General features: G+C 37.9%; 1 protein-coding gene across 1 annotated transcript; it reads left to right on the top strand.

The window, feature by feature from the left end:
• Window positions 1–38: 38 nt before the first annotated feature.
• Window positions 39–24,028, top strand: tmem67 (transmembrane protein 67). Its single transcript, XM_084385400.1, has 28 exons — window positions 39–284; window positions 597–685; window positions 777–867; window positions 947–1,046; window positions 1,141–1,210; window positions 1,317–1,388; window positions 1,489–1,551; window positions 4,633–4,787; window positions 5,423–5,531; window positions 5,613–5,699; window positions 11,195–11,260; window positions 11,685–11,841; window positions 11,931–12,054; window positions 12,753–12,858; window positions 13,502–13,558; window positions 13,667–13,765; window positions 13,843–13,941; window positions 15,686–15,772; window positions 15,888–15,987; window positions 18,115–18,254; window positions 18,370–18,510; window positions 18,601–18,681; window positions 18,821–18,937; window positions 19,013–19,129; window positions 20,602–20,706; window positions 20,803–20,905; window positions 21,837–21,979; window positions 22,074–24,028. Exons 1-28 carry the CDS (start codon window positions 92–94, stop codon window positions 22,152–22,154), a joined length of 2,952 nt encoding a protein of 983 aa, XP_084241526.1. The 5' UTR covers window positions 39–91; the 3' UTR covers window positions 22,155–24,028.
• The last annotated feature ends 252 nt before the right edge of the window (window positions 24,029–24,280 follow it).

Here is a 24,280-nt window from a genome sequence, read left to right on the forward strand (position 1 = left end):
AAGAGACTTTTAAGAGGGCGCGGCGGCGCGCACGCAACACGTTCTCTGAGCGTAAACAGGAACATGTACGTCATCAAGCGTCATCTGCACCATGGCGACGGGGACGCTGAGAGCTTTCGTGTGCAGTTTCTCGATCATATTCCTGATTAAATTAAACGCTTTTTCTTGCCAGCAGTTTTCTATATCTCTTCAACAGCCTTCGGATTGTGGTGCTGAAAGTTATTTTGATATTTCGAGCTTGTCTTGTGTGAAATGTGGGCCGAATCAAGTCAACAGCAAATCAGGTAACGTTACGCGGAACGCGCGCGCAGATTAGTTTGCTTTGTTTTGACCAACCTAACCTTTAGATGATATAAGTTTTACACTAGACAGCAGTCATTTATTGATGTATCGTCATATCTGTTGTTGATATAACCTAGATTCATACGAGTAAGCGTCTTGTCAGTGAATCAACTCCCTCCTGCTGCACGTTTGCTGCACATAACATCACAATAAACAAATAAATGCTTAAAATATAGAGGTTTATCTGTTATTATTAACCATAAATGTTTTATAACATGCTTTATTGTAACGCAGCTTGTATTTCTGCCATTTAGGACTGATATGTGAGTGTCAGACTGGTTTCAGGGTGCTGGTCAGTAATGGGGCGTCCATCACGTGCCAGCAGTGTCCTGATGCCAATCAGGTACTGGATTGAACTGAATTAGGTATTTATGTTGTTATTGTATTAATAATATTAAGAATACCAATACTATTTTACAATAATTTGATTACAGGGGGTTACTCAGGATGGGTATGGATGTATCCGTTGTCCTGGAAGTGTAGGGGTGAATGGCAAGTGCCAGTGTCCTGAGGGAAGCGTGCTGGGTAGGTAAACGGTGCACAGTTTTAGGTAAAAAGTGCAGCATTGTTTTATAATTTCATGGTATCTAATTGTATTTGTCAGTGGAGAGAGATGGGAATGGGAATCCATTAAACGAGGCGCGATGTGAAGCATGTAGTGCAACAGAGCCTGCTTTTTCGACCCCAGATACAACAGGCAAAAGGTAAAGCTGCCATTCCTATCAATGGCACTGGGTTTTCATGTTGATCTTCATGCATAAAAAGTGATTCATTTTGTTCGGACATGCATATGCTTAGGTGTGTGAGATGTGAGGACTCATTCATCAACTCATCTCAGTCGTGTGTTTGCGGGACATCAAATGTACTGGTGAGAATTTGGTGCATTTGTTTAAATTTATGTATAGCCTTAGCCTATGTTTATGCGATGCATTTAGAGTGATGAGAATTGAGAAAGTTATGCTTTCATCACACAGGCAGGAGGAATGTGCTTCCCTTCAAACAGTTTGCCTACCTCTATTGCCTCAAATGTCATCTTTGGCCAACTGGTAAGAGTCCAAAGTTAACATTATGAATTGTGTTTGTGTACTGTTGTTAGTGTGCTGGGGTTCATTGTTTTAAAGTGTAATGCGTGTTTGTGTTACACAGACCCTCTCTCTCCCATCAGCATGGTTTTCAAGCTTCATGTATTCTTCAGCAGCTGCCTGTTTGGTAAGTTTCTACACACACATGCATTTCCTACCCTTACGAAAAAGAAGTTTATTCAAGTGTGCTATTAGTATACTTCTTTTAAACAAAAAAATAAGAAAGTATACTTTCAGTCTACTTTTTATATACTTCTCAGAAATATACTTCAAATTCCACTTATGTATACTTGACTTATACTGACAGAAAAGTCTAAGTATATTTGGCCTCTACTTGTTGATCGAGATATACTTAAAAGTATAATTAAGTATTCTAAGTATTCTTGGCTTGTACTTGTGTTTACTATTTTGATTGAGTAGCTTATTAAATACTTTTTAAAAAACATAATATTACACACTGTCGTATAAACTAACATGTTCAGCTTTATATAGTAACAAACTTGCGGGTGGAATAGCTTATAGAGTAAATAAAATAAGCATGGAAAATAAGTTTATTCAAGTGTTCTATTGGTATACTTCTTTTCAACTAAAAAGAAGAAAGCATACTTTCAGTCTACATTTTATATACTTCTCAAACATATACTTAATTACACTTAAGTGTACTTGACTTATACTGAGAGAAAAGTCCAAGTATATTTGGCCTATACTTGTACTCAATCTTTTGATTGAGATATACTTAAAAGTTTAATTATTTAAAGTATACTTGGCTTGCAGTTGTGTTAACTCTTTTGATCGAGTAGCCTATTAAATATACTTTTTTTACATCGGTTTTCATATACAATTTTATGAAACTTTGTTTGAAAATATTGATTAAAATATTGATATAAAACAGATATGTTTCTAATTCTGCATATCTGAATTTTTGTGTAGGCTAGTCCACTGGTGTACATAGGAATTTACTTTAATTCAACTTTTCCCCACCATTGACTGAATTTTCCAGCTATCCATGTTTTCACTGGTATACGGTAGGGGGCGCTATGACACATCTTCTAATACAGAATCTCCGGATCAAAACACAGGAGAAGAAGAAGCTGAAACAAGTGATAGAAGATTGCTCACTCAAATGTAAAATGATGAGATCATCAAACATTAAACAGCTTGTTAATCAAAACTGCTTAATGTTTCCAAATGAAGCGTAACCCATTAAGAGAAAACGACTGAAGCTGTGGGGGTGTCGGACTCGATTTACTCTATCTGTGTTTGATCATTGTTCTGAATCTGATCAAGGCGTAGTCTTTGACAAAAATGTGATTTTCTCAACTATTTTGTTTAAAATGTTGCCTTTCTTTATGAAACTTACCGACATTCAAGTGTTGATAAAAAAGGATGCATGAAGCTAATAAAAGGTTTTAGGTAAAAGGTAAAGGTATTTTTCAAGTATAAAAAATAACATTTGAACATAGTAGTATAGGCCTACTGCAAGTGCAAAATTTTTATATAAATAGTAAACTATAAGTATAATGTTAAGTTCACTTAAAGAAAACTTGTAGTATAAAACTACTAAACTAGTAGTTTACTGAGAACACTAAAAGAAAACTTTCTAATATACTTGCGGTATAAAACTACTAAACTAGTAGTTTATTGAGAGTACACTAAAAGAGCAAAAATAATATATAAATGGTAAACTATAAGTATGATGTTAAGTTCACTTAAAGAAAACTTGTAGTATAAAACTACTAAACTAGTAGTTTACTGAGAGTATACTTCAAAGTTGCTACAAGTATTAAAATAGTAAACTACTAGTATACTCATAAGTTCACTTGCAGTACAAATGAGAAACATAATTATGAACTAGTTGTGCACTTAAAGTTTACTACTGTTACACTTATAGTACACTTAAACATATACTTCAAGTGGGCCAATTTAGTCCCAAGCGGTATTAAAATAGTACACTTACAAGTTTACTACTAGTACATATTGACATTAGTATACTTACTGCATAAAGTATACTTAAAAATATACTTGAACATTACTCAAGTATACTTCATAAAATGAACTTGAAGTATACTTTTTTTCATAAGGGTATTCCTGTATTTCAATTACTTTTGTTTTATTTGTTCATTGCAAACAGCTGAAAGTCTGCCAATTTTGCCAATAAACCTGATTTGCAATGCAGGTTGAATAACTGTGATTACAACTGTATTTTCATATCCTCCAGCCCTAAAACTTGTACAGTTTTTGTTAGTGTTTTTAAAAAAAAACATCCAATCATGCAATATATAGGGTATGATTTTACCCCAAAATTCAACATATTTACACAAAATGATAACTGCAAATCCACGTTTCACTGCCTGGAGTCCAGTTGTTTCAGTAAATTGTAGCGATCCATTTGCTTCTCTTTTCTGTGGCTTTCGGCACAATATTCCTAGTCTGTAAAAATGTACCTCAGATTTCTTGTCAAATATATTTGTACAGTCAATCTCAAAGCTATTTCCTGTTTTAGATGTGTTTTGTGTGTTTTTCACGTCATTCACACTGAAAACCAACTCTGCCACTCAGTAGGTGTAACCGCAGTCACTCCGGCCGATGATTAGCCTACTTCACGTGCATACCCTCTATTGTGACCTTTTACAAATTCTTGATTTTGTTTTTGGGGTCTACTAGAATAGATTTTCATGCTTGAATGTTGAAAAAACAACAACATTATTTTTCACATATTTTACATTGTTGCAGTCTGTCTGTAACACTCTGTTTAGTTCCCGTCTCTGTGAAGCCCCTCCTTCCGAAAAGTGCAATGTGCTGCTCTGATTTCTCAGCTGGATCAGTGTGTTGTGTTGACCAAATGTCACACCCCTTACCATAACCGCGAGTTTCAACACACTGCTAAGGCAACTCAACCAGGGCTCATCCCTTTTTTTTGCGTATGCCTTAGGAGGGAATTATTTAAATGAGGAATATTGTGACGTGTATGTTCCTGTAAGAAAACTCAAAACTCCAATCCTGGCTTTTCAGAGAGTTCAGAGTACAGTGCTTACTGATATAGAGAATAGCTCCCTTTGAAGTGGACTTTGTGCTTTGTAACATTGCAGACCTTTTTCATGCTCAAACAGCAAAATTACACACTAAAGAAAGCATAATAGTTCCTCTTTAAATGTTTATATGCCTAACTTCTGAACATATATAAGTTTTGTTTACTTTGTGTGTGTAGTTGTTCTCTAACAGGACAGCATGTCAGTCTCTGGGCAACATGTGTGTGATGAACATGCACTCCTCCAGCACCATCAACAATGATGCCTGTGGCCTCTACAACACGATCTACAGAGCAACAGCTGCTCAGGGCAGCAGCCAGGACATCTCCTACTGGTAATACATATACAGTTATTGTATTGTACTTTACTATTTGCTACTATTGGACCATTTTAAATTATACATATATATAGAGAGCTGATAATCCCGGAGAATTTCCCTGTTTAACAAAAATATACATCATTTATACTGTTAGCATACAACATAAAACAAGTTAATTCTGTCCCACTGGTTCGTACACATTTATTAACTTGCTATTTTGACATTTCTGATTTCCTCTTTATCCTTCGATTGATTTGCACTAACGACTTCTTTGGATTCATGTCACACTCACACATGTGTGAGGGGTGTGGTAAATGAACTTGGCTCATCTTAGACTTTTTTCTTAGACTTTTTGGCATTTGCACAAAATTACCATTAATAAGATCTGTAATCAACCATTGGAGATACGTCATCTGTTATATACTTTAATACAGTGTGATTCATTCAAGATCAACTGCTTTATGACTGAGATGAGATGTGAGAAGAACTGAATTGATCTGATATTAAATCAGTTACATATTACGGCTACTTGCATCATGATACTGTTAAGAAGTATCTCTGTCTGTAATTTATTTAAATTCACATCAAATGGGCAGAAGAACCCAGTGTGCTCGTATTTGTGATTCTCATAGATAATGTTGTGACTGTAGGAGGACAAACCTGCCTTGGCTATACTATGGAGAACAGCTTGGGTTGGCATCACGAGTTCTACAGAATGAACCACTTCCTGTTGGATTCAGCTTTAAAGGGGCACAAAAGGTTAGCACTGTGGACATCTAAACATATTGTAAACATAAACTTACATGTTGTCATTTTCACAAACCTTCTTCCCACTTTCAGAACACTAACATCGAGCTGCGGGCTGCTGTTTACTCAGTGCGTGGGGAGTTTATGAGATGGGAGAGCGTCGGTGGAGGAAACCTGCAGGTAGGCAGGCAAGACCAATTTCTGGGGTCGGGTTACGAAACATTTTTAAGAATAAAATTATTCTTAATTTCTCATTTTTTTTCTAACTTAAGAAGTTAGAAAGCCTGTCATTTTCTTCTTAAGAAAAAAAATATCATCAAAATGTGCTGATTTGATACCTATGATCAAAATCATAAATGGATAGTTCACTCTAAAATAAACCGTGCCAAACTCAGTCTGGATTCGGGTGTTCTTGAGGCTCGATGGGATTATTGTCCAGCAGGTTCGGATAATACAGGTATGAAGAAAAAAAATGACTCTGGCACTTGTTTAAGAGAGGTTATGAATCACCACACATTCCATGGTTTCATTTTAATAACAAAGTACAGAATAAAAAATCAACATAACCAGTGTTCCTGCAGATCCTTAAAATTTAAGGCCATAAAAAGTTTTAAAAAGTCTTATTTTTTACTTATGAGAGGTCTTAAATTTTTTACTTAGACATATCTGAATGCTTTACCAAATTAAAACGATCTAATTGTAATGGAAAAATTCGATTTTCATTGATCTTCAGTAGATATTACAAAGTAATGTGAGTCGCGTGTGTCTATTGTCTATATTGTGATATTTGACCGGGAGATAAATGTATGTTTGTATACCTGTGGAAGTGCAGGAGTGAGACACTTTGGGAACAGCTGGGAAGGGACCTTTGACCCTAGTATTTACTTTTGGTGGTCTTAGTGTCAGCTAGTGAAATAGAAGCTTATGTAACAATGGGTCCCTTATCTTGGAATGTGCAGCAGAAAAGGAAACCTGCTGAATAAGACCTTGAGACTAGTATAAAGGCATCTCTTCTTGACTTTTGTCTCACTCACCCTACAGTGTAACTTCTGTGTGGTGACTGGGCCAAGAATATTCTAGATTCTTACAAGAATAAATACTTTTTAAAAGACAGTTTGATTCAGAGTGTCTCTTACGCAGTGATGATGGTTTAATCGAAATTTTTGCCACAACATTAGCGTACATATTTTTTTTTTATCATTCTATCTTTGTGGATTTGCTTGTTCACTTGACAATTTGCATAATTTACAGCGTATTACGTCTGTCTCCTGCACGTGAAAGGAGGAGAGAAGAAGAAAATGGCTAATGTCAGTTCAATTGCAAGTTCATTCTTTATGTGCGTAGGGATGTGCGATAGGTTTTCCTTTATTTCGCCGACGTAAATTTCAAAATGAAACTGTAGCAGAATCTTGCAACAGACAGCGATTATATATTTTTTTACTGACTGAATTGCGCTTTGAACGAATCAGTGTAATTAATGATTAAATGACCTATCACTTGCTTCTTTCCTCAAACCAGTCGTTTGAACAAATCGGTTGAATGAATGACTCCCTCAACTCACTAATTAAGACAGCGACTTGCTACCACCTACTGGCGGTTTTAGTTTCATATTTAAAATTAGCCTGGCTCCGCCCTCCTACGTACTTCCGCTCAATTTTCATTTTCCTTCAGTACTCCGTCTGGGTTTGCGGTATATTCATGCGTTTTCTCCGGCCAAATTTTTGCCGGTCTAATCCGCGAACAGAGGGAGTGGCTGAGAACGATGATGTTGTATGGCAAGCTGTTTTAACATTTAATCCTTAAAACCTACTTGTATCTATTGTCATGCTATTAGTACTTATTTTTTAGATACTAGTATCTATTCCATTAAGTACTAGTACTTGTTCATTAGCTACTAGTGCTTATTCATTAGCTACTAGTACTTATTCAATAGATACTAGTACTTATTCATTAGATGCTAGTACTTATTCAATAGATACTAGTACTTATTCAATAGATACTAGTACTTATTAATTAGCTACTAGTACTTATTCAATATATACTAGTACTATCTAACAAATACTATCTACTATCTAACAAAAAAAACAAAAAGTATCTAACAAATAGGCACTAGTACCTAAAGAATAAGCACTAGTAGCTAATGAATAAGTACTAGTACTTAATGGAAAAGATACTAGTATCTAAAAAATAAGTACTAGTAGCATGAAAATAGATACTAGGTTTTAAGGATTAAATGTTAAAACGACTTGCCATAGACGTTGAGGTCGTGCGCTAGTTTGAATTGTAGGGTTACGTCACGACCAAACGTTCGCGATTGGTTATGGCAGATCCAGAGTGGCTCTGAGCAGATCCAATAGTTTTAAACTTCAACAGAGTACCTGCCTTCAAGGAAGTTAACGTTTGTCAATGGAGAGTGCCCAGACTCTCTGTACAAATGAAATGTACGAGAGTCTGGTAGGACCAGGCTAATTTAAAATACCCTTTAATTAAAAAGTTCAAATTAGAAATAATTTCATATTTAAATACTGAATTAAAAAAAATCTCATAGCATTATTTATGCAATTATAAATGCTGTGTAAATATATTAATGCCACTTCTGATGCCATAAATGCGGTGGATAGGGCTGATAAGAGCTTGCGTTTGGCTTGCATTTATTGTCGATGAGACTCGCACACCTGCGCAGAACGCGGAGAGAAACCAGCGCATATTTCACTGACTCCTATGCTGCATATTACATCACAGCATAAGGCTCAATGCTTGCCATTTTCGCTCATTCTTGTTGCGTGTCCTCAATCTGGACTTATTATTATAATAACTGAGTAGTTTATCGATTAATATTAAGAACTTGACATATATGATGATGTTTGGGGGAAAAAACGCTTTGGCATTCCATACTGCACTGCAAAGATAGGTTTTGTTGATAATGATTTCATTTGACTGGTAGGTAACAGCCCTATACTGTTATTATTCTAATAGAATTTAATGTGAATGTTAGAATTTGACATAAAAGGTGATGAATACATCTAACACGTTTAGAAAAAATGCCTTTATATAGGAAAAAATGCCCCTGGAAATCAATTTAAAGGGATAGTTCACTTTGAAATTAATTTTTGATATGTTTTAGCTTACCTCAAGGGCATCCAAGATGTAGGTGTCTTTGTTTCCGCAGTAGTTTCAATTTTGATATTTTTAGGTCAAACCGTTCTTGTCTGTCAGTCATATAATGCAGGTCTATGGTCACTGTCTCAAAACACAAGCACAGAGTCCAAATTAAAACAATTCCCCATCGTCCAAATTAAACAATTCCCCATCATAAGTACACATTGATGGCCTAAGACACGAAACGAGCGGTTTGTGTGAGAAAACGAACAGTATTTATATCGTTGTTATCTCTTGAACACAGCACACGTCCAAATGATCTGACGGCGCGGGCGGGTATAGATATATACATAGATGTCGCCTTGGCTACGGTTTCGTTCCAATGAACTGCAGTAGAGAAGGTGACATCGCGGGCGGGTATAGATGTATACACTAGATGTCGCTTGGCTACAGTTTCGTTCCAATGAACTATCTATACCCGCCCGCGCCGTCAGATCATTTGGACGTGTGCTGTGTTCAAGAGATAACAACGATATAAATACTATTCGTTTTCTCACACAAACCGCTCATTTCGTGTCTTAGGCCATCAATGTGTACTTACGATGGGGAATTGTTTAATTTGGACGATGGGGAATTGTTTTAATTTGGACTCTGTGCTTGTGTTTTGAGACAGTGACCATCGACCTGCATTATATGACTGACAGACAAGAACGGTTTGACCTAAAAATATCAAAATTGAAACTACTGCGGAAAAAAAGACACCTACATCTTGGATGCCCTTGAGGTAAGCTAAAACATATCAAAATTTTATTTCAAAGTGAACTATCCCTTTAAGGTGCCAAATATTGCCCCTTAATAAAAATGTTAATTTCTGTCACTGCTGTGAACTGACCACCGCATAGAATGAATAATATGAATATCTTTGTGAGTCAGCTGTCAACAACAGGCCTAAACCAGCCATGGTACCAGCACAAAAACACATTATAATCAACAAAACTTTGGAAATATTGCGATATAATTTAAATATCGCACACCCCTAATGTACAGTATTAATTTACATTTCTTCAGGTCTTAAAAAGCCTTAAATTTGACTTTAAAAAGTGTGCAGCAACCCTGATAACAGAAATACGAGAAATCTTCACCACAAGTTTAGGCCTTGAACAATCAGAAGTTTCACATTTTATACTCTTCAGAGTTACAGGGTTTCCCTTAACTACAGCATTGGCCTAACAGAAATACAGCATTCAGCAAAACAGTCATTTTAGGCCCCCCGAGTTCCTAGAACTGTGTATACAAGTTCCCCTTTTTCTGGTTCATTGTAGATGCAAGCTCGTTGCCTTAACTGAACAAGATCCGCTGATCTCTTCTTGCCTGCAGCAACGTTTTTCACACTTTCAACAATTTTCACAGTGAAAGGTTATATATGTCTTGGTCTTCACTTTGATCTATATGCACTAAAAGCTATTACGGATGTCTGCAGCTTTGCAAGCTCTGTTTTTTACAGCAACTAAATGTATCAACACTTGACAGGGCTGCATGTTGCTTCCATTTCTAACGGACAGAGCTGAGGTCCTTCCTTAGTGGAAAGGAGGTCAATTCTCTCCGTCTGTCTTCGCTTTTCATGTTTAAATAAATTTCCTCACCATGCTTTTCCCCAATTAACTGTTTTATTCATCAGTCTTTTATTTAATCTCTCTTGTTGCCTAATTATCCGTTTCATCTCTTTCTTTGGAGATGATTTCCTTCTGATGAGGATTTTCCCTTCCTCCGTCTTCGTTCCTTCTTTGCCTCCTTCTTTGCCTTTTTTTTTGTCTATACAAAAACTATCACAGAATGCTCCCATGCGTCACGTGTCGTATATTCCAAGTGTTCTGAGGGTATATGAGATGAAATTGAATGTATTATTTTACTAAAATCCTGACCATGGCTGTTGGTCTTCAGTGACTCTTCTTGTGACTCTGTTAGTGACACAGTTCACTCTGTCTCGTCCAGAAAAAGCACACAAGTTGTGAGAAATCAAGAAATGCAAAACTGAAGACCATTGGCCAAGGTCAGGATTTTCGTTTAAAAAAAGTATTATTTTTAAATATTATATTATTTCTTGTGGTCCATAAAAGAAAGAGGGGCACACGGCATTAGAACAACACCAAGGTGAGTAATTTATTACTTTTTTTTAGGGTGAACTATCCCTTTTGAGAAAATATTTGAGAATGTCTTAATAGTTTTTCAAGAATTGCACTAAATTCATAATTTAAAGTCTGCATACATGAAATGGAAGTTGCGATAGTCTTTTCTTCCATATCGTGATGTATATCTGAGTGAAACTGCTTTTTAACAAGAAAAAAGGTTTTCCCACAGTATTTATTGTAAATATTATTTATTTATAATAAATACTGCAATATTCCATGAAAATACGATTTTTTGATTTCAGGATGACTATCTTTCTTAATAACTTCTTAGAATTTCTCTTGATAAGATTTTCATGAACCTGGCCCCTCTTTGTGAATGCTTATAACAAAACAACTGGAATTGAAAAGTATTGTTAGATACAGAGTTGCTTCATTTATCCTCTATAGCTCTGTCCAGACACCCTTACCAGTCAACAGTCCGCCTTCACGTTTGGGACAGCCTACAAGCAGAGTGTGAGTCTCAATTATCTTCTGTGTCATCCATGGATGTTTCTCATTTCTTATTTATGCATCCTCGTTTGCTTCCTTTTATTGCGTCTAAGCTGAAATGTTTGGTTTAAACTGCAAGGATAAAACATAAATTAAAATAATTGTGACATGGTAAAGGGGGAGGAAAAATTGAATGTGCGTCAGGTTTTTGACAAGAAAGAAAGACCTCTGCATAAGATACACCTGTGCGTCCTTGCTTATAGCTCCTCTGGAAGCTCCTCGCTCCTCATTAAGAAATTAAGAAGTATCAATTTGAGTATTGAGAAGCACTCCACATGTGTCCTGCCATATTGTATTTAGCAATTTGTTCTACTTTATTGTATGTATGCATGTTTTTATTTTCAGCTGAATATGTGGATGTGTGTTAATGACTTTTTTCTTTCCTTAGTGTGTGCTTTCTGTGTCAGAGCTCTTGATTGGTTATCCAGAGCCTGTGTTCTATGACGTGTTCCTGGTCATTCAGAAGGCACAGGAAGACAAGCGTCTTCTTGCAGTGCCTCTCCTAAATGTCAACCAGCAGTTAAATGGCCAGTTCACTAATCAGGGTACAACATACAAACACATTGTTTGATCAAACACTATCATATGTGAAGACCTTGCTGCTTTATCACCATGCTGACTTCTCCTGTGTCAGGATCTAACATGAATAACTGGTACCTGACCCGGAGGCTGATGCTTGTGGACACGTTGAGTGGAAGGGAAAACTCTTTGAGTTCTTCACCCAGAGCCATACGTGTGGCCTCTAATATTAAGATCGGGTAAATACTACGCACTCCCAAACACATAAACCGCACATTAGGGCTTTTCACAGTCATTCTAAAACCCATGTAAATGGTATACTGGGTTATCTTGCTTCACATTTAACATTACTCATAATTTACCCAGTGTTAACAATTAATCCTGGATATAAACTGATGTTTCTCAAAGTACAGTCCTAAACCCTGGGTTAACGCCATTTTTCACATATTTGCGGTGTCATTGTTACTGATTGAACGAACGCAGCAAACGATATTTTTACATAAAGGCTCTAGCATTGTGCATCCGCATATTGCACATTGCCGACTACTATAACTTTTCGGACTATAAAGTAAGAATGAAAAGGTCTCTTCTTAACTCTTGCTGACACGGTTTCCATCGCTGTTTTACATTCTTTCAAACGCTGAAACGACTGTTTATAATAAACAACGCACAGTGTTTCCGTGACTGTCCAAAGCACATGAATATAAGGCATCTAGTCTTAACGTTCTAGCTCCACACCGTTTCACACTGTACATGTTTGGCGCCGCAATTCGGGGTTAGGAGCAGGGTTTCACAGCCCTGGGTAAAAAGTGGTACTAACCACACTTTTAAAACGTTCCTTTACCCTGGCTTAGAACGACTATAACCTGGGCTTAAGCACAGTGTGAAAGCCCTATAGTTTGAGATCTCACTAAGCTTGATGTCCTGCACTGAACAGATTTCAGCTGGTGCCGAATACACAGAAGGGACTGGTCTACCCCCCTCTGATGACCGTGGCCTACTCAGATATACTCGTCACTGACCCCAGCACACAGACTGTTACTGTAAGTCTACTGCATGCCTTTATATGTAATCCCTTCGGCCACGGGTTTTCAAACGGGATCATTGAACTTTTCTGCTAGGGTGTTTGCAGAAAATAAAACATAAGAAAATATAATAAATAGTAATAGTCAAGTCAAGTCACCTTTATTTAAATAGAGCTTTATACAATACAGATTGTTTCAAAACAGCTTTACAGTGATAACAGGAAAATGATGCATTTCGACTGTTGTTCAGATGAAGTCAGTTCAGTTATGATTCAGTTCAGTTGTAAAGATCATCAATTACTGAATAAGTTAATTTAATATATAAAGCAGTTCGGCAAAAAATTATCGTCATCGTCCAGTTCAGTTCAGTTCTCATTCAACAGGATCAGTACAGTCAGATCAATAATATTGTTGAATATTAATATATATTTTTATAGTTCATTTTATAGTAAATACATTGACTAAATTTGACGTTATTATTACCATTGTGCTTTCTAAACGCAGGTCTGAAATCATGCGAGTAATCACTAATCATTTTATTCTGTTGACAGACAAGATACAAAACACAGTAAAAACTTAATAATAATTAAAAAAATTTAAACATTTTTAACTGTTATATAACCAGCCAGACAGGTTCATTTCTGTTTTTTTGCATGTACAGGTGACGTTCTCTCTTGAGTATACAATGGACCAGGAGGAAGCTCGGATCAAAACTGATGTGAGTATGAACAGGCACTGAAAGTCAGTCTTCTGTTTTATGTTGATCAGGATGTTCTGGTGTATGTTGTAATGTTGTTTGTTTATTTATATGTGGATTCATATCCAGATTGCTCTTGGTGTGCTGGGAGGGGTGGCTGTTGTCCATTCTTTATTGAAGACCGCAAGCTGGAAAAGAAGAATTGCATCTCCTCTCATTGACCTACAGGTAAGGACTCCCATTCAGACGCGATAATAAACACAATGCTAAACATGTATTCATAATAATGTCCCTTTCTATTTCAGACAATTATGAAGTTTCTGGTGTTCTATGCTGGTGACCTAGCAAATGTTTTCTTCATCATCACTGTTGGAACAGGCCTCTACTGGCTCATATTCTTTAAGGTTTGCATTTGTCATGTCTGTAGGTGGTGCTGTCTAGTCTATTATGAATATGATTAAGCCTTACATGAATCTTTTTTTCCTTTTTCTTTCTTTTTTTGTTCCTCTCAATATTTTCCAGACATTGGAGGCAAGTCTGTCATTTTTTCTGTTGTTAACATAGTCTCAGCCACTTCTCATATATCAGTTTAGTGTCTTTGTTTCTGTGATTTTCTTCCACTGTTCTATCAAATGAGATTTTTTTTCTTCTAGGATGTGCTGTTTACATACTCATTATTTTTTGATAGAGCTCTTAAGGTCTAAAGGCCTGTTCACATCAAGACAGTTGTGCAATTTTGTGTTTCTGACACTCGCTTGTCATGTATAAGGAAGTCAAACAGAATGTACATGTTTTCAAACAGCCATTCAGAAACATGTATTCACTGTAGTGTATTCATTATTATCGCTTAGCAAACTACTCTGTTCGTGAGCACCACCAGTCGTAGTTTAACTGCAGTGTCTCTGGGCATGTGACCAAAAGCATTCATTTTATTGGTTGGCCAGTAAGATGAAAACCCAATGCTTACATTTAAAAGTGTAATCCGGCTTTAAAAAAATATACATTTAATCCTGCCGTCACCTGTGCGCAATGAATCTTGGGATAGTCTGGGCCACAAAGGCTGCAAATTCATTGTATCCTTTGTGGCCTGGGTGTAGGGGAATTTACTGTTAAGACCCGAGGAGCACCCTTCTGAAACCTAAAATGACAAAATGGGTCACCATACAGTCTCATGGACTTAACGGACACGCGTACGCAGCAGCCATTGTAAGTCCACAAGACCAAAAGTGCATATGAAGTGTGCCATTTGGGACAGGGCCATAGTGAAGTCCGTTTCGTGAGCGAATCTTTTTAGACGATTCTTTTCAATCAACTGGTTCACGAATAACATCAAATGGTTAATTTGTGAATTCGACTGATCCAGAATATTAAACTTGCAGCAAGCGAGTCAAGTGAACAATAAACACTTAATGATTTGGTCTTGGTCCGAGTCCGATACGTTTTGTGGTCTGCACCGACTCGTGTATGACTCGTGTAGGGATGCTTCAGATTCTAGAGAGCATTTGATTGGACAGAAAATCTAATGTAGTGCAGAGTGATGTCATCAAAATCACTGATCCATATTGGCGGAAGCGAGAGAATGTAAGTTTTGAACAATTATATCTTCAAAATGCAAATTTTGTCATTGTTTTGGAGCACACTAGTGCAGTGGTTCTCAAACCTGTCCTGGCGTACCCCCAACACTGCACGTTTTCTTTCTCTCCCTAATCAAACACACCTGATTCAACTCATCAGCTCATTATTACATGGGTTAATGAGCTGATGAGCACTAGTGTATAGGTAACCTTAAGGCTAACATATTTACATTTTGATTTCATGAAGACTTTGAAGTCTCATAAGCTTGAAGAAGTCATTCAAATAGTCTAACCACTCACATGAGCTTGAATTTCTTGAATCTCCAGCATTCGCATGCGTATGAATGGAAGTCAATGGAACGAAAAGTGTAGTGTGACAAACCCTTAAAAGAATATGTCGCTTTGACGGCTTGCGAAGGTTCGCGTTGGTCTGAACCGATGCATTAACAGCCGTACATTCAAATAAAAACGTTTATTGCACAGAATTTTTGCAACAAACTTTGTCTTGGTATGAACAGGCCTTAATATAGAATTCAAGACATATAAAAACAAGGCTTTTTTTGTATATCTCCAGGCCCAGCTATTTGTGTCTGTGTTGCTGCCATTACCAGCTCAGGAGGAGCGTTTTGTTGTTTATGTTGGTTGTGCCTTTGCATTGAAGGTGAGTTCAAATATGTACATCAGCTTATACACTACTACAGTTTGCATAAGTAATACTGTCTTTTCTCTCCTTTCCCTTTCTTCCCAGCTTAACCCAAGTCTTATTTTTGTTACAGACTGTACAATTTCTTCATAAGCTCTTTGTCCAGCTATCTGTGGATATTTTCTTCATAGACTGGGAAAGACCTCGTGGTAAATCCAGTAAACACGTGGAGGGTAATTACATTGTTCCTCTAATGTGTTTTTCAAATACACGTTCCATTATACCTATATAAACTCTACACTTTTAATCCTTTTTTTATTTATTTTTTTATTATAAATTGTAGCGTTTATACGCCCACGTATAAATATTATTAATTATTATTCATAACGGAATATGACCAATGATTAATATTTTAATTATTTTTAATTATTTTCAGAATTTACTGTAGCAGAATCAATAGTATGATCATTTTATCAGTTCATCCAATGAACAGAAAGCATAAACAAGTATTAACTCTAGGAAATATAATATCTTCCTGGCCAAGAAAGAATTAATCCCCAGCTAACAATAAATTACGAAGTAAATTAAGGGTAACAGCATAGGTAACTTAAATCGAAGTTCAAGACAATAAATCTGATAAGCACATACACAAGCAATCTCTTTTCAAATACAAACAATACTTTATTGATTATATACTAACACATGAAGCTAATATCTAACACACGCACACACACACACACACATACACATTCATACGCGTTGCAGAAAGGGATAGAGTGAGGAAAGAGTGGGTTTAAGAGTGAAAGGATGAAATCTCACGATTCCATATGCACTTAGACATGACCTGAACGAACCATCAATCATTAATTTAACCCTTCTATCGTTTCTTAAGACTGGTTATTACCCTTATCAAACACCAGTTTCAGCTTAAAAGTCTGGAGGTAGTCTACTTGCGTATTTGCTTTTGGGGATTCTCTTTTTGTTGCGTGAAAGGGGTTTTCCCGGTCCGTTCGGTCTCCTCGTGCCTGATGTCTGGGTCACGTGGTCAGTCACGTGGTGTGCTGGCGGAATGAAAGTCTTTGTTTGAAGCTGGCTTTGCAGAAGAAACGTGGCTCGAAATCTTGTCGCAAAACTTAACTTAGAACCGACACTCACAACGGAAAAGAAATGAAACTAAGAAAAGAAAGGAAATTGAGAGTAGATGATGATGGCTTGAATGAAGCTGTTTAACCCATGTTCTTCAGATCTTGATTTGGGTTATTTCGTTTGCGCGTTTACATGGTTCCTATAGAGAGAGCGAGAGCCGCGAGAGAGCAGAGAGAGCTGAGAGCGGTTCGAGAGAGAGAGAGCCGAGAGAGCTGTTCGAGAGAGAGAGAGCTTTAAGTCTAAGGTTTTTAAGCTAAAAAGTTTGTCCCCCCTCCTGAAGAGAGTGGACCACTTAGACACTGGCTTTGTTTGTCTCATCGTAAATCATGCATTATCTGGGGGGGTGTCTGTTCTTTAGCTCTTAAGCAGAGAGAACAGAGGCCACAGTTTAGACATGATTTCTAATTAAAAGAAGATCAAAACATATTATACAGATATCATTCAAACCATCTTTTGAATCTCGGGCATACGATCATACTGATATGAAACACAACACACTTTCATTCAAACATCTAATAGTTATACATTTACATGAATTATATGGGATTAAAGCATATTAAATGGACACATATATCGTAGAAACACATAGAATGATGTCTGATGTCTATAAGTCCATTGAAAATTGTTCTTGAATGAGTTTTATGGATTTTGATAGGTAAAGTCTTTTTGGTGTGTAAAGTTTAGACATTCCAATCTGAGGTCATGGATAGTTCCTGCTGAAGAGAGGTTTTGTTCATCTCTCATGGGACCAAGATGGGGTGCGTTGGCCGCAGGGGTCAGCAGTACCATTCTCTGAACTGATCCGTCTTGCGAAACTATCAAACGTTTACCAGTTCTTCCTTCAGTTAACCAATAAAAGTCTTTGGTTAGCAGACTTTCTGGAGACTGAAATGATTCATGGCTCTGGGTTGGGTAATTTGAATCTGGAATGTGAGGGCTCTTGTGTGAGACCCTGGTCTCTGTCTTTCTCTTAACCAATCAGTAATTTCGGCAACAAAGATAGCATTGTCCATTCATTATTTAGTTAGTGCTGGGGGCTCCTCTAATTAGTCAGACCGGTGATGATCATGAGACGTTCTGAACAAATCTTCCCCCCTCAGTCATCGAGAAGTAGAGAATTTGAATTAATATTCAAAAAGAAGATTAGTTGGTGGTTGGTTTATACCCATTGTCGTTACAAAATATTCTGTATTAATGTGTTGTAATGTGCTCAGGGTCTGGCGAAGCAAAAAGTCAAGCATCTCCTGTCAGTATCTGGAGAACATATTTTGTGGCCAATGAGTGGAATGAGATTCAGACCGTTCGCAAGATCAACCCCACTTTTCAAGTCATTGCTGTGCTCTTTTTTCTAGAGGTGAGTCCAACAGTTTGCCTAAAAATCTTATTCTCAAACTGGCCACTCAGATTATGCCACTAGGCATAAGGATTTTAAGGATTGTGTTAACAAATAATGAATATTGTGCTTGCAGGTGGTGGGCTTCTCAAATTTGGCTCTAAGAGACCCCTCGTCCAACCTGCGTCGAGCTCCTGAGGCATACACACCTTCATACAGCCTCATACTCCGCTACGGTGTGGCTTCTGCTATGTGGCTCTGCATTGGCTTAATGCAGGTAAATATACTCAAAGACAAGCAGTCTGTCTCTTTGTGTGTGTCACCTGGGATATTTCACACATTTCTTTTTTGTATCATATTACTTTAGATGATATTCTTCACAGTATTCCATGAGCGCTTTGTTGAAGACAAGATTCGCCAGTTTGTAGATTTGTGCTCAATCAGCAATGTAAGTATTAGGCAAAAAAAAACTTCTTTGCAGTTGAACAGATAGACTATAATTCATAGCCAAGAAATGAACAAATTTAGACCGTATCATACATAATGGTTTAATGTTGTTTTTGAATGTATGTATATGTGTCTGTTAGGTCTCAGTGCTGCTGCTGTCTCATCGATGTTTTGGCTACTACATTCATGGACGTTCTGTTCATGGTCATGCTGACACTAACATGGATGAAATGAATACAAACCTGAAGAGAGAGGCGGTAAGTTGGATTTTGAGTCTTACATTTTAAATAGAAGTATGAATGGGAGACTTATTTTATTTGTATGTGTTTTAGGACAATCTGTGTGGCCAAAGGGGACTTTTGCCAAACTCTGACACTCAGACATTTCAGATTTCAATAACCAACCGCCTGCGAACTCAATATGACCGGATAATTGAGCCAATCAACAGGGTATAAACACAACTGCATACACTTATATATACTTGTATATTTACTTTGATTACTTATATACTTTTATTTACTTACATTTGACTATTTATGATTAATTTTTACTTTTGAAGACATTACATTTATGCTATTGGCAGATGCTTTTATCCAAAGCTAAGCCCTATTCAGATAGGAGTAGTTTTCTAAACGACTTTGAGTTACAATTCTTATCACTCGATGTCTGATTTAATGTACTGATTCCAATGGGACTAAAATCTCTGTGTTCATTACAGTGTTTGTTTTCTAGACGTGGGCATTACAGAAGGTCATGTGCTGTGCGTGTGTGTGTGCGTGCAGTAGTACGTCATATGTGACCCTGGACCACAAAACCAGTCACATGGAGCAATTTTATGAAATTGAGATGTATTCATCATATGAAGGCTGAATAAATAAGCTTTCAATTGATGTATGGTTTGTTAGGATAGGACAATAATTGGCCGAGACACAACTATTTGAATTCTGGAATCTGAGGGTGCAAAAAAATCGAAACATTGAGAAAATTGCCTTTAAAGTTGTCCATTTATTTTCGCGATTGTGCTGCATTCACTCACAAAAATAAATGTTTCATTTATTTACATTAGGAAATTTACAAAATATCTTAATGGAACATGATATTCACTTAATATCCTAATGATTTTTGGCATAAAAGAAAAATCGATAATTTTGACCCATATTGTTGGCCATTGCCACAAATATACCAGTGCGACATTTTACTGGTTTTGTGATCCAGGGTCACATATAGTATGACGTATATGTCTTATAATTTATTATTTGTTAATATAATTTTAATTTAAACCCTATTTAAGTAAACTTCACAAGTTTATTGCAGTGGCTGTTTATAATAAACCTACATACGTGAGCAGAGAAATCTAGAGAAGTATGTTACTCTTATCTGACACTAATATTTAAATGGCAAGTCTTGGCAGATTCCGTAATTTGGCTCTATTTATTGATTGTATGTGTTATTTTTTCATCTGATACCATCCATATTGAAACTAAATGAAAGCATGCCGAAGATTGGTGCACTAACGGTAGCTCGGGTAGGTCAAAAAACACATTAGGAGAAGTGGTAAGATAATATAATATCAGCAATCACAGACATTCGCGTTCGGACGGGATTAGATTTCTCAGAGGACCACTGAGTTCGCTGAAAAAACAGTTGGTAATTTGCACTGTAATTTTTACTGAGGTGTTGTGAGAAAATCACAAAGTACGTCTGTGAGAAATTAATTTCTATAACGTCCCCCTGGAACACTAGTCCCATCCGAATAGGGCTTTACATTGCATTGAAAGTATACATACTATCAGTTCTTGTATTCCCTGGGAATCAAACCCAAGACATTGTTAGCGTTAAGCTCTACAGTTTGAGCGACTAAGTATACTCTCACACAAATCTCTCTCAGTAAGGGTGGCTAACAATGTCTCTACCCCTACAGAGAAATGGTCCCTCAAGGTTGGTGGATGCTTCAGCCAATCCATGTGAGCAGAGCACAAAAGCGTACCATACAATGAACCGATTCCTGGGCTCTGTCATCGATCACGTGAGGATTGTATTTCATTGATACTTGTGATTTTCCTGTAGTATATTGTGGTTTGTTGGTGTTTTGATTTGCTCATTCTGAATGCTGTATTCTCAGGCACACCGTGAGATGGATTACATCGTGAAAGATAAGCTGCTGTTTGAGAGATTCATCGGTATGGAGTTTATAGAGCCACTGGATAAAAGCATCTTTTATAATGGTAAAAACACTATGATGATCAAATGCACACATAATAAATCCCAGTTGTTGGGAATTTACAGTTAAAGACCCAAAGACCAGATATGATGAATGAAGATCAGGAGTTTTTACTGAAGATAGTTTGCAGTTTCATCAGGCAGAAGTCAGCTTCAAGACTCACAAGGAGTTTGTAGGTCGCCCCCCCATACATTAAATTCTCCACCACAATTATACCTTACACCTACGTCATTACTTCAGATTGAATGATTCTGATTGGCTAAGAAATAGATAAACATAGTAAATTTCCACACATGGACTGATAGGCAGTCGCACATCTCCATAGTCTGTACGGCTAACACCCGGACCCTGAGTTAGGTATGGGTGGCCCTTCAAGGTCATGAGAATGTGTGTCTAGGCACCAGCATATCGAAATAAATGTGCACATACAGATACACAGCTTCTTCAAGGTTGGAGTTAGTTGAGCTCTTCTCTAAATGGGGAACTTTCCCAAAATATTCAGATAACATTTTCTTTCTCTCAGTGAGAGGTTCGTTCAGACAATATTCCATTACTATTCTCTAGTATTTGAGAATCGAAAAGTTGAATTTAATGCTTTTATTAAGAAGTGGTCATGAATACAACAGGTGAAGTAACCCCAGTGACCTTGGCTGCCTAGGTCAGCTAGAAGAGTATATATATGTTTTAATACATGTTGGGTGCTTCTCTCAAAAACATGGAGAGAGCACATTCCATTAAACGGACTTATAATTCTATAACTACATAAATCTCATAAGCTTAAAGAAGTCAGTCAAATCATTTATATGTAAAAGGAAAAATATTGATTAATACCTTGATTGTAATCACTCATTGAAGCGGCAGTGGATTTCCAGAATCCACTCCCTTCACAGTCATTAGTGTTCTGAGTGAATATCTTTGTGTTTATCTTCCTTCAGATGATTCTCACTCATTCGCTGATGTCCTCTTTTATGGTAATGAGGCTGTGCTGTTGATTTTTGACACTCTCTTTTTCTGTGTGGTGGATCTGGGCAGTCAGAACTTCGTTCTCGCAGCTGTGTTAACATACCTCCAGCAACTGGTTAGTACATGTGGATATGTTAATAGGCTGTTTGGTTTCATTCGATTGTTTTGAGGTGATGATTAAAATGAAGCTTTAATATGCTCTCCTTTAGGTCTTCAGATTAATCCGAAATGGAATGGGCCGCAGGAACCTAGCCAGCAAAACTCTGGTTGACAAAAGATTTCTCATCTAGTTCCTCTGCTTTTTCTATCTGCTTTCTGTTATTGTAATGGTGATTGTGTTTTATGCCATGGCAGCTTTCAGGTTTCTTCTACAGACTTTTGTATTTTTTTGCATACAATTATTATTTGTGCAAGATTTTTTTGTACTTTCAAAGCCAAGACATTTGGGGGTTTGATGTATCAATGTTTTTATATTTAAATATTTTTGATCAATTAAATCATTACTTGGTTTTACATATGGTGGCCTTCCTGAGTATACCTGAGACATAATAGATTGCTTCAAGTTTTTGTAGCTCAGCACACAGTCTGAAGTTCTTCAGAGCACACAAGGCAGACACATAGTGATGACTTGTAAGTGTTCCTCTTGTTAGTTCTGAATACATGGTTCTCTTGGAAATTATGTGTGTCTGCAAATTGTTTTTGATACTTGTGCAAAATTGATTCTCAGGCCCCAGCGAGGATCGAACTCGCGACCCCTGGTTTACAAGACCAGTGCTCTAACCACTGAGCTATGGAGCCAGACCTGTTCTGGTACTGTCCTCATTACCATTTGAAAGGTAATGACACTGTGTGCGTTTGTAAGGGGTGTGTCTATTAGCATTGTATTATTATTCCTAAACAAGGCTTCCCTCTCCTGAGGCGCCGGACGGTTTGCCAGAATCTCTTCAAGGCCAGCCGATAGTCCTTCTCCATGGCCTCACCGAACTCCTCCCAGGCCCGAGTTTTTGCCTCCACAACCACTCCGGTACCCGTCAGCTGCCTCAGGAGTCCCACAAGCCAACCAGGCCCGATAGGACTCCTTCTTCAGCTTGACGGCATCCCTTACTTCCGGTGTCCACCACCGGGTTCGGGGATTGCCGCCTCGACAGGCACCGGAGACCTTACGGCCACAGCTCCGAGCAGCCGCTTCGACAATGGAGGTGGAGAACATGGTCCACTCGGACTCAATATCTCCAACCTCCCTCGGGATCCGGTCGAAGCTCCGCCGGAGGTGGGAGTTGAAGATCTCTCTGACAGGAGACTCGGCCAAACGTTCCCAGCAGACCCTTACAGTACGCTTGGGTCTGCCGAGTCTGTCCAGCTTCCTCCCCCGTCATCGGATCCAACTCACCACCAGGTGGTGATCAGTTGACAGCTCCGCCCGTCTCTTCACCCGACTGTCCAAGACATACGGCCGGAGGTCAGATGAAACGACCACAAAGTCGATCATCGACCTACGGCCTAGTGCCACGTGCACTGATGGACACCCTTATGCTTGAACATGGTGTTCGTTATGGACAAGCTGTAACTAGCACAGAAGTCCAATAACTGAACACTGCTCGGGTTCAGATCAGGGGGGCCGTTCCTCCCAATCATGCCCCTCCAAGTTTCACTGTCGTTGCCCACGTGGGCGTTGAAGTCCCCCAGTAAAACGACGGAGTCCCCAGTCGGAGCACTTTCCAGCACCCCTCCCAGAGACTCCAAGAAGTCCGGGTACTCTGCACTGCCATTTGGCCCATAGGCAAAATATTTTGCTTTACATCATTATGCCATCTGAACAGATTGGGGAAGGGCCATGAGATCTAAAATCTAAAATAGGTGTCTAGGACACCTGATAAAATATCATAAATAAGATTTTCTAGGACATTGCCACTACACTTACTAGTGATTTATTTTACTGGTTGCAACCAATTGTGGCTGTTTTGTTTGATGAGTCAAGACATTTCCCTGCAGCTTTAGGAAATGCTACATTTGACCTCTCAGGATGGTGAAGAACAGATTATTATCAGTGATGCTTCTCAACCTTTGTTTATTTCTGATCCTGAGCAGGTTTGCGTTTACAGACTATAGCAACTCTAGGATGAGCTTTGAAGAACCTAACAGATAACTAAGCAATCCATGTACGAAGAACAGGTCCCTGCTTGGTTCTTTTTTATTACATCTGTTAACTTACTTTGATAACTACTCAAAAGTGTCCATCAGATGTCTTTCAGGCCCCAGCGAGGATCGAACTCGCGACCCCTGGTTTACAAGACCAGTGCTCTAACCACTGAGCTATGGAGCCAGACCTGTTCTGGTACTGTCCTCATTACCATTTGAAAAGTACACAAGAACACCTTGCTTGGCACTTCAAAGGGTGTGTCCAACATTTCCCTGT

This window comes from Rutilus rutilus (genome assembly GCF_951802725.1).
Source record: "Rutilus rutilus genome assembly, chromosome: 17".
NCBI lineage: Eukaryota > Metazoa > Chordata > Actinopteri > Cypriniformes > Leuciscidae > Rutilus > Rutilus rutilus.

Coding starts and splice junctions, on each gene's coding strand:
- tmem67 (XM_084385400.1), top strand. CDS start 92: ATGGCGACGGGGACGCTGAGAGCTTTCGTGTGCAGTTTCTCGATCATA. Junction 1,552..4,632: donor CTTCAGCAGCTGCCTGTTTG/GTAAGTTTCTAC, acceptor TTGTGTGTGTAG/TTGTTCTCTAACAGGACAGC. Junction 11,261..11,684: donor GGACAGCCTACAAGCAGAGT/GTGAGTCTCAAT, acceptor TTCTTTCCTTAG/TGTGTGCTTTCTGTGTCAGA.